We start from the raw sequence: 11,538 nt of genomic DNA, 5'->3' as shown, positions 1-11,538 counted from the left end.
GATATGGAGCTTTTCCATCTTCTCTTTCCACAGATGTAGTCAATTTGATTTCTATGTGTTCCATCTGGCGAGGTCCATGTGTGTAGTCAGCTAGTTTTTCCCTCCTCCATGGAGCAGTTCATGGGGAGACCCAACAACAAATTTTGTTCACATCATTTATAAATCTTCTGTCTCAGGAGCAAAGTCAATTGTAGTAGTACTAGTGTGGCACTGTAGGAGAAGCACTGAGCCTCAAAGTTGGCAGTTCAAACTCAACAGTTGTTCCTTGAAACCCTATACAGGGTAACTATGAGTCAGAACTGACTCAACAGCACTTTACAACAAGAGCAATTACTGTTGTTTATTGAACACCTTTTTATGTGAGGGCTTGGTAGATGTACTTTACCCATTTTGTCTCATTTAATCCTTATAGTCACCATTTGGGTAAGGAAAGTGGTATTAATGTCATTTTATAGATACACAAATTGAGTCTCATCAAAATTAAATAATTACTCAAATCCCTCAGAATCAGAATTTGCATTTGAGTTTGTTAGAATGTTTGGAGCTGAATTTGTCTTTGGTGACTTTAAGTGCAAAAGAGATAAATCAGAAAAACTAAAATCATCTGAAGGATGACTCTGACTTTAGAAGTCCCTTAATAATTCTGATGCTTTCTAAAACAAGGCTTACTTTGGAATTTACATACCAGATATTTGGTGAGGAAAGCAGGAAAGTCGGTATCTTTAATGACTATAATGGAGATTTTATAAGGGTCGCTTAGCAAAGTAGATAAATCTGGATTGAGATGATACATTTTCAAAATTTTTTGGAAATGGAGAGTTCCTCCAGTTTAAGAGTGGTTTTCGACTGGCGATGTTGGTTCTCGCAGGGGATAGAAAGCAGCAGTTAAATGCCAGTCTGTGCGAGGTCCAGCGCAGATGACGATTTCTGATCCCTCCTTGTCCTTCCCCTGGGGCAGGTGCAGAACAAGCTAGATGGCTGCTGCTACGCCGTAAAGCGCATCCCCATTAACCCCGCCAGCAGACACTTCCGCAGAATCAAGGGCGAGGTGACGCTGCTGTCTCGCCTACACCATGAGAACATTGTGCGCTACTACAACGCCTGGATCGAGCGGCATGAGCGCCCAGCTGGCCCGGGGACACCGCCCCCGAGTTCCAGGCTCCAGTCCCGGAACGGGAGGAGCGTGCCGGGACCACCGGCAGGTGGCACAAATGGCACGGACAGCGTGGAAGCTGCAGCGCCACCGCCCATCCTCAGCAGTTCTGTGGAGTGGAGCACGTCCTGTGAGCGCTCAGCCAGCGCCCGCTTCCCCGCCGCTGCCCCGGGCTCCAGCAGCGATGAGGACGAGGACGAGGGCGAAGGCGTATTCTCACAGTCCTTCCTGTACGAGGAAAAGTGATTTATTTAGAAATCCAGACTATTTACCCTGTTTTTTGAAAAAACGGGAGGGGGGACACCCACTTTTATAGAGTATCAAAAAGCAATTTTTGTTATTTTTAATTTCATTATCTCAAAAGAGCTCCAAAATAGGCAAAATAGAAATTACTTCCAATGCCTAATCTTAATACATGTAATAGAACATTTTCAGAAATAATTTAAAGTCCAGATATAGGGCCACCTGTAGTTCCCAATAAAGATTACTAAATCAAAATAATTATGACCCTAAGGTAAATTTTAAGGCGCTCTGGTAGTGTAGTGGTTATGAATCGGGCTGCTAACCTCAAGGTCGGCAGTTCAAAACTACCAGCTGTTCCACGGTCCGCAGAAGCAAGATGAGACTTTCTGCTCCCGTAAAGATTTGCAGCCTCGGAAACCCTGTTCAGGGTCGCTGAGTCTGAACCGACTCCACGGTACTTAACAATAACAACAAAGTTAATTTTATAAATCTCAGAATTCACTGTGGTCATTTACTTAGCTAATTGTAACCTGATTTTAATTCACTGGATCCAGTTGGATAGAATTTATCATAAAATTTAGCTGTTCTTTTTTTTTTTTTTTTTTCGTAAAGTTAGGCTAATTTTTATTTAAATCAAGAGTTCTGGGCAGGAAAAGTCAGCATAGTGTTGTGTGCTCATGCACACCCCAGGATAATGGAACAGCTGCTGAGTCTCTTTGCCTTCTAGTAATGAGCAAGATGTTGATCTTTAGAACTATAACAAAAATACTGCTTTTTCTAGCATTTTTATACTTTTTTTGTTTTTGAAGACATGCTTCAGATTCTGAAAGTGATATCATCTTTGACAATGAAGATGAGAACAGTAAAAGTGGTCATCAGGTAAATATAGAAATTCCACCATTTTATAGGATGGGAATGTAAGAAAATTCACATTTGATGTTATAAACCTCAGGTAAAGTGTTAAAGTCTTAATCTGACATAGAAATGTACAAGCCATCAATTTTAAAATATGCCTGCTTTTAGAGAAGAAAAATTGAGACACTGATTTTTTGTTTTAATGAAAACTGTTTCCTAGACAATTTGGGGTATTTATGTGAGTGGGGATGTAGATTAGATGCAAACTAATGGAGTAAACTACCTAATCATGAAGTTAACCTTAATCTCTACTCATATCAGTTAACCTTGAGTCCTTATTTCATAGACTATCTTCTAGAACACTATTTTTAATTATGATCATGACCCAGTAATGGGTTCTCAAATCAATTTATAGTCATTATATACCATAGCATCAGTTCTGACTTACAGCGACCCAGTATAGGGTTTTTAAGGAACAGTTGGTGGGTTAGAACTGCCGACCTTGCAGTAGCAGTACAGTATTTATCCCATAGCACCAGGACTCCAGCCAACTCCATCAAGTCAATTTTGACTCTTAGTAACCCTATGTAGGGTTTACAAGGCTGTGAATCTTTATGGGAGCAGAATGTCTCTTATCTCCCTCGGAGAAGCTGGTGGATTTGAACTGACAACCTCATGATTAGCAGCCCAACATGTAACCCACTATGCCACTAAGGCTCCTGAAACCAATTTAGAGGTGGCAATTGTTTTATTTCATTTTGAATACACTAGTAGAGAATCCCAAAATGTCCTGATGTGGCACTATAGGATAAGCATGGACTGCAAGGTCGGTTTGAACCACAGGGTCGGTACAGATTCACCAGCTGCGCTTTGAAAACCCTATACAGGGTCGCTATGAGTCAGAATCGACTCAGTGGCACTCAACAACAGCAATGAAAGTGTGCTCTGTTTTTATAATTCACTTCTCATGAGTTATTTGTATTGGGTGTGATGTGAAATATATTTCTTAATGTGGATCATGGTCAAAAACATTTGAAAAAACACTGCTCTGAGCCTCTGAGTGCACTCAGTATGCATTGAGCTCAGTGGAAGAGTTTTATAGCTGCTTAGAGCTGTCAAAGTCAAATCTTGACACAAAATGTGCCAAGATCTGGACTCAGAAAACCAGAAAGGAAGAACACTCTCAGCATTTCTCAAATTGGGGGAACTGAAGAAAAAATTCAAGACTTGACTTTTGTTATTGAAGGACTTTGGGCAAATTATTAAATGATGCAGAAAGCATCAAAAGAAAATGGAAGCAATACACAGAGTCACTGTACCAAAAAGAAATGGTTGATGTTCAGCTGTTTCAAGAGGTAGCATATGATCAAGAGCCAATGATACTGAAGGAGGAAGTCCAAGGTGCATTGAAGGAATTGGCAAAGAACAAGGTACCAGGAATTGTTGGAATAAAAATTGAAAGCTTTCTAGAAGGTGAAGCAGCACTGGAGGCACTCACTCATCTTTGCCAAGAAGTTTGGAAGACAACTATAGGGCCGACTGATTGGAAAAGATCTGTACTTGTGCCCATTCCAAAGAGAGGTGACCCAACGGAATGCAGAAATCATCCGACAATATCTTTGATAACCCATATGCAGATGATACAACCTTCCTTGCTGAAAATGAAGAAGACTTAAAATATTTATTGATGAAGATCAAAGAGCACAGCCTTCAGTATGGATTACATCTCAATGTAAAGAAAACAAAAATCCTCACCACTGAAACAATAAACAACATTCTTATCAACGGAGAAAAGATCGAAGTTGTCAAGGACTTCATTCTTCTTGGATCAACTATCAACACTCACAGACGCAGCATTCAAGAAAGCAAATGATGTATTTCATTAGGCAAATGTGCTGCACAGGACCTTTTTTTTAAAGTGTTGAAGAGCAAAGATGTCAGCTTGAGGACTAAGGTGCACCTGACCCAAGCCATGGTATTTTCAATAACCTCATATGCATGCAAAAACTGGACAGTGAATAAGGAAGACCGTCGAAGAATTGATGCTTTTGAGTTCTGGTGTTGAAGGAGAGAATATTGAAAGTACCATGGGCTGCTAAAAGAACAAACAGATCTGTTTTGGAAGAAGTGCAGCCAGAGTGCTCCTTGGAGGCCAGGATGGCCAAAGTTCGTCTCTCATACTTCAGACATATTGTCAAGAGGGAGCAGTCACTGGAAAAGGATATCATGTTTGGTAAGGTGGAGGATCAGAGAAAAAGAGGGAGACCCCCAGCGAGATGGTTTGGCAAAGTGGCAGCATCAATGGGTTCAAGCGTGGCCACAATTGGGAGGTTGGCCCAGGACCAGGCAGCGTTTCGTTGTGTTGTACATAGGGTTGATATGAGTCGGTACCAACTTGATCGCACCTAACAACAACAAGAGCTGTAATCAGTACTGCCCAGAAACATCCTGCAGCTGGGGGTTGATGACTTGATCACCAGGAATAAAAACATAACTAGGAGCAGTTATAAGAGCACATTTGTAGCAGAAGGAGAAAAATCTGCATGTGGACTCTTAGATAAGTAGGTACATTGATTTGAAGCATGTTTGAATTCATTAACCAATTTAAAAAATAAACCTGATCTATTAAAATTACCTGAAACTCCTCATAGTTAAAAATTTATGAATAATCAATTGATCTAAGAATAATAGCATAAGTTATCTAAACTTCTGCTAAAGCAAAAGTTACGTATGCTTGGTTTTAGAAAACACTAAATTATTATGTTGTTGTTGTTATTAAGTGCCATCGAGTTGGTTCTTGACCCATAGTGGCCCTGTATAGGGTTTCTGAGGAGCAGCTGGTGTTTTGCTCAGGTAAGGATAATATTCCACATATCCCATGAGCTTCCTAATTGATGGATAGAAACCCCCAAGAGTATAGCAGTTTTCTAGGGATATTTCCCAGGGTGTATAATTAATTCAAAAGCAGAACCTGATTGTTTTCAGGGCAGAGATTTGGTTTGGAATTTTGTTTGCTTTTGGTTTTTGTATTTTTTCTTTGGTAAAAGAAATATTTTGAAAAAGTTGTAAATTAAAAATGATCAAATGTTGACTAATGCTTTACCTGTACTCAGGAGAAAAGTACACAAATTAGAAGAAAAAAGAATAATGAAAAGGAAAAAAAGGATTATGTGTTAGAAAGCAAATTAGCTATCGAGGACAGACTAGCCACGTGGAGATGATGTCAGGAGGGTCATGGTGACCAGTGAGCATTTGTTCTGCAAGATGGTAGCCCAGAGGGCTGCATGTCCTTTGGTAATATGGCAGCATTAAATTGTTTTAGCTGTGGTTGGGTTTTTAGTCTTCTGTCTCCAGAAAGATCAGGCTATCTGCTTGTGTAAAGATTTAGTCTTGGAAACCCTAAGGAGCAGTTCTACTCTGACCTATAGGGTTGCTACAAGCGGAATCGACTCAGTGACATTAGGTTTGAGTTTTGGTTTCCAAAGGAAGGCTTCCAGTAAAACTGTATCCTTAAAATATTTGCCTGTATACATTCTGTCCTTCTTATCCATAGAAGAATCTCAGTGGTAAGAATGACTTGGCTTGACCTGAAGTCTTTGTGTAGATTGCATACCTTTAATACCTACCTGTTAAGCATCTGCTCCATCATCATTTTGTATATAGTAACTGTATATGGTAATACCAAATTTGCTTTAAAAATGGTATTAGCTTCTAAACGCTGTGGTTGTGTTCTGTTCATTGACCTTCTCCTAAGGCAACAGGATTGCCCACATATGAAGGGAGGGCACAAATGCTTGATGATGGTGATGATTGCAGCCCCTTTTTGAGTTCTCCTGTGTTCCTCTTGGATTAGGATGAAGAATGCAGTGAAAAGAATGGTTGCCATGAAAGTGAGTCATCACTGACAACTGAAGCTGTGCACTACTTGTATATCCAGGTGAGGCCCTGGCAAGCAGCTCGGTGACACAGCCACCCCTAGTAGTTGCTAGTATTTATGTTTCAAGAGTATAGAATAAGACAGTGGGCAGAAGAGGACTCACTGGCACCACCAAACATGAATTGGCCAGAGAGAATTGAGGCATTAAGGCCCTTTCCGCCAACCTTGGACTCATGCTTTCCTGTACCATAGCAACAGGCAGCATGTGGTTATGGTTAGGTGCCATTGAGTCAACTCTGACTCGTAGAAACCTTATGTATAACAAAACAAAGCTTTGCTCAGTCCTGCACCATCCTCATAATCATAGCTGTGTTTGAGCCCATTGCTGTAGCCACTGTATCAGTCCCTCAATTGAGGGATGCAATATAGGGCCATGATTTTGGGCCTGGACCCAAGCTGCCCAATTTCACATCCTAGACTCTCCAGTTACAGCTATGTGAGCCTGGACAAGAGTCTTAAATACCCTAAATTCCCCATCTGCAGAGTGTGTGTAATAGTTTGTATATTTCCAACCATTGTGAAGAATAAATGAAGTAATATGTATGAAGCACTTAGAACCATATCTGAATTTAGTAAATGCTAGGCTGCATGCATATAAACTCCACTTTGAATAACTAGCTGAATTTGGATAAGTAAGGTGTGATGCCCACACACTCTTGTGCATGCAGAAGAAACACTGGCATAGCTGTAGACAAGTGGCTTGTCTGTAAATCTCTGGGAGAAAGGAGACATGGGAACCAATTTCAATGAGGCACTATTAAAAATGGGCCTAGGCTTTGGTCTGCTGACGAACCTGAGGGGTAGCATCCTGAACAGCCATAAACCAAAGAGGAAGCTTTTACTCTATCCCAAGTAACCAGACAATGGGACGCTCTTAGAATTTTCAGTTATATATCTGTAAACAGGCAGGTCTTTAAACATGAAATACACCACTATGTGGAAGAAGGAACCTTCAGACAAGATGTAGCATTTTAGGAGAGTCTGAGTAGGTGGTTGCTTTCCTAGGGTTGGGAGTGGACTTAGGTTTCCCCCAATATAAATAGTTTTGAAGTATCATGGGGGCAGTTGGGAAAGGAGGCTTCAAAAAGTTTGTGGAAAAATGATAATTGAATTTTTCCATAAGCTTTTTGAAGCCCCTCCTCTGTATAGTAAAAGATTTATCCTCCAAAGAGCTATATGTTATCTACTATGTGGGTCTCCCTACAATAAGCACTGGACTGAAAACCGTAAGGTCAGTAGTTTGAACCTGCTAGCCTCTCCACAGGTGAAAGATGAGGCATTCTTCTCCCCCAAAGATTTAAAGCCTCAGAAACTCTGTACAGGGTCACTGTGAACCAGAACTGACTCAATGGCACTTAACAACAAGAAAAACAGCAGTAATGTGGTTTCTAATTATAGGGAGATAGACTGAGTACATAAGGGAATTGTGAAGAAGGAGTCAGAGAAGATTCTGGAAGGACCTGGGGCTGAGGCCTGAAGGATGAGTCAGAATTTTTCAGGTGGTGTTCCAAGGATACAAGAAAGGACAATTGCAGATGTTCCTCCCTTTAAAACCAATAGAATCCTTTTTTTTTTTTAAATGAGAAATCTCAACTCTGGCACTGGTTTAAAACATATAAGCTAATTTCATAAATCAAGTCATTTAACATTTTAAATGATACTGCTTAATTTTCTGATATCTTAAAATACTGAAGAATATTCAGAGAAAAGCCCCTTTCTGACTGTTTTATATTTACAATGTTTTGTTCTAGACTTGAATGTCATTTGTTATTAATTTAATGTACAAATAAGAAAGGCCATTATTAAATTAATTAACCCTTCTTGGCAATTTGGGTTTTAAGGCAATCTTGTAAAACAAAGTTTTACCTAATTCTTGTTGTTTTGTTTTTCTATTATTTGTTATAAAGATTTTAAACAAGTTAGTCTTATTTTTTAGAATGAGCAGTAATTTAGCAGATGAAAATGATCACGTTAGCCGACTGTTGTTAAGTGCTGTGAGTGGTTTCTGACTCATCGTAAACCTGTATAGGATTTCTAAGGGTGTAAATCTTTTTGAGAGCGCAAAGTCTCATCTTTCTCCCACAGAGCGGCTGATGAACTCCAACCACTGACCTTGTTCACAGTCCAATGCTTATCCTATAGAGCCACCATGCTAAGATTATAACTTATTTAATTTTTATTTTTATTTAATGATGTTGACTTCTTTTTTCAATTGGAAACCTCAAAGTGTTTCCTAAATATTTAAAATCCATGGTAACTGTTTTTAAATGGATGATAATGTTAGTTGGAGCTAATACAGTTATCCTCCTCAATGTAGACTTCTTGTATAATCAAATGTTGTCTGACCTGTCCACAGATGGAGTACTGTGAGAAGAGCACTTTACGGGACACCATTGACCAGGGACTCTATCAAGACACCATCAGACTGTGGAGGCTCTTTCGAGAGATTCTGGATGGATTAGCTTATATCCATGAGAAAGTAAATTTTACATTTTCTTGTTTTCTGAAAACTTAAGTTTATATAAAATTTATGACTGGATTGAAAAATCAAATATGCAAATGGAAGAAAAAACATAGAAAATGTGGGATATTGAGATATCTATTTTTGAGGAGAATACAACAAAGTGTCAAAGGTTAAAAGATAGTGTTGCTATTAGGTGTCATCGAGTCCGTTTTGATTCATAGCGACCCTGTGCACAGTAGAACAAAGCCAGGTCCTATGCCAGCCTCACAATTCTTGATAAACTTGAATCCATTGCTGCTGCCACTGTGTCAGTCCATCTCATTAGGGTCTTCCTCTTGTTTGCTGACCCTCCTCTTTACCAAATATGATGTCCTTTTCCAGGAACTGGACCCTTCTAATAACATGCACAAAGTATCAGAGACGAAGTCTCACCATCCTTACTTCTAAGAAGCACCCTAGTTACACTTTTTCTAAGACAGTCCATGATACTTTTATTATTCTTCCCCAACACCGTAACTCACATACGTAAATTCTTCTGAGGTCCTCTGTGTCCTTTGTCCAACTTTCACATGCGTACAAGGCAATGGGAAATACCATGGATTCAGTCAGGTGCACCTTAGTTCTCAAATTAGTATCTTTACTTTGAACACTTTAAAGAGGTCTTGTGCAGCAGTTTTGCTTAATGCAATGTGTCGTTTGATTTCTTGACTGCTGCTTCCAAGAGTGTTGATTGTGGAGCCAAGCAAAGTGAAGTCTTTGACAGCTTCAGTCTTTGCTCCTTTATCATGATGTTATTTATTGGTCCAATAGTGAGGACTTTTGTTTTCTGTACATTAAGGTGCAATCCATACTAAAAACTGTGGTCTTTGATCTTCATCAATAAGTATTTTAAGTCCCCTTTGCTTCCAGCAAGCAAAGTTGTATCATCTGCATATTACAGGTTATTAATACTTATGCCACATTCTTCTTCATATAATCTAACTTCTTGAACTATTTGCTCAGCATACAGATTGAATAAGTATGATGAAATAATACAACCCTGGTGCACACCTTTCCTGATTAAACCATTCAGTATCCCTTTGTTCTGTTCTAACGACTGCTTCTTGGTCTGTGTACCCCATCATCACAATGTTATCCATAATTTTTAAACCATTCGGTATACCCTTGTTCTGTTCAAACAACTGCCTCTTGGTTTCCATACAGGTTCCTCATAAGCACAATTAAGTGTTCCAAAATACCCATTCTCTGCAATGTTGTCCATAGCTTGTCATGATAAGCAAACTCCTTTCTGGTATTCTTTGCTTTCAGCCAAGATCCATCTGGCACAGTAAACGGTATGATTGCCCAATTCAAAATAGCTAATACCAGTCCATTTCAGCTTACTAATGCCTAGGACATTGACCTTTGTGCACTCTATTTCAATTTTGACAATTCTCAATTTTCCTAGTCATATTTCATGCATTCTAATTATTAATGAATGTTTGCAGCTGCTTCTTATTTTGGGTTGTGCCCCATCAGCAAATTAAGGTTTTGAAAGCTTTACTCCATTTGTGTAATCATAGTCAAGTCTACTTTGAGGAGGCAACTCTTCCCCAGTTGTATATTTAGTGCTTTCCAACCTAAGGAGCTCTTCTGGTACTATATCTGACAGTGTCCCACTGCTATGCATAAGATTATCCGTTGTTAACCATTCAGTCTGCTTCTCCTTCCTAGTCTTCATCTGGAAGCTCAGCTGAAACCCATCCACCATGAGTGACCCTACTGGTAGATAAAATACCAATGGCTTAGCTTCCAGCATCACAGCAACTCACAAACCACCACAGTGTGGCAAACTGACTGCCGAGGGTGGTACTAAAAACTAGTACCAAGTATCAAAGTTCAAAGAAAACTGTGGAGGCTAGGACAAGAATTGGCAAACTACAGTCGACTGGTTATATCCAGCCCACCACTATTTTTTTTTTAATGTTTTATTGTGAATTATGTGATAGTTTACATGGGAGAATATTAGCTTTGCATTCTTCCTATTGTATATCATTACACTGCCTTGGCTACAATCCCCTCCATGCATCATCAACCAACCAAACGGTATACCCTGCAAGCCTGCCCCCCGGTCATCAGCATACAGACCCTCTCCCTCTCTGTGTCTAGATTTCCCAACTGCTCCATCTCTCCATATCATTTGTGGTAGGTTTTTGAGTGCCATCGAGTCAGTTCTGACCCACAGCGACCCTGGAATTTCCATTTCCAAGGAATGGCTGGTGAGCTTGAACCACTGACCTTGTGGTTCAAACCAACCTTGCAGTGCAGTGCAAATTTTATCTCCAGCCACTCCATCTCTCCACATCATCATCTCTGCCTCCATCTCTGGTGTCACTGTTTCTCTGGGTAGGGTCCCACTCTCTGCTTTTTTTCTCCCTTGATGGTCCCAGGGACCTCCACTCCTAGACCAATCATTGTTTTTCTAAGTATGGTCTGTGTGCTCAGATAGTTTTACATTTTTGAATGGTTGGAGGAACAATCAGAAGGAGACGATTTGACACAGATGAAAGTCATATGAAATTCCCATTTCAGATAACTATAAATAAAGTTTTGTTGTCATTGTTATGTGCCGTGGAGTCGGTTTCGACTCATAGCGACCCTGTACAGGGTTTCCGAGGCTGTAAATCTTTACAGGAGCAGAAAGCCTCATCTTTCTCCCATAGAACAGCTGGTAGTTTCGAACTGCTGACATTGTGGTTCGCCACCACATTCGTAACCACTATGCTACAAGAGATTTGATGAATTAAACACTAAAGATCGAAGACCACAAGAGTTGTGGGAGGACATCAAGAACATCATACATGAAGAAAGCAAAAAGTCATTAAGAAGACAAGAAAGAAGGAAAAG

At 39.9% G+C, this 11,538-nt stretch overlaps 1 protein-coding gene across 1 annotated transcript in view; it reads left to right on the top strand.

Annotated features, from left to right (window-relative positions):
- EIF2AK4 (eukaryotic translation initiation factor 2 alpha kinase 4) overlaps nt 1-11,538 on the top strand; it is a 123,037-nt gene that overhangs the window by 56,228 nt on the left and 55,271 nt on the right. Inside the window, exons 12-15 of the mRNA XM_006831781.1 lie at nt 959-1,383; nt 2,206-2,275; nt 6,105-6,188; nt 8,545-8,667. Of these exons, the coding sequence (XP_006831844.1) occupies nt 959-1,383; nt 2,206-2,275; nt 6,105-6,188; nt 8,545-8,667 (702 nt within the window). The remainder of the gene's footprint in view (nt 1-958; nt 1,384-2,205; nt 2,276-6,104; nt 6,189-8,544; nt 8,668-11,538) is intronic.

Source organism: Chrysochloris asiatica, unplaced genomic scaffold (assembly GCF_000296735.1).
Source record: "Chrysochloris asiatica unplaced genomic scaffold, ChrAsi1.0 scaffold00004, whole genome shotgun sequence".
Classification (NCBI taxonomy): Eukaryota; Metazoa; Chordata; class Mammalia; order Afrosoricida; family Chrysochloridae; genus Chrysochloris; species Chrysochloris asiatica.
This window is presented reverse-complemented; position numbering and strand designations above follow the sequence as displayed.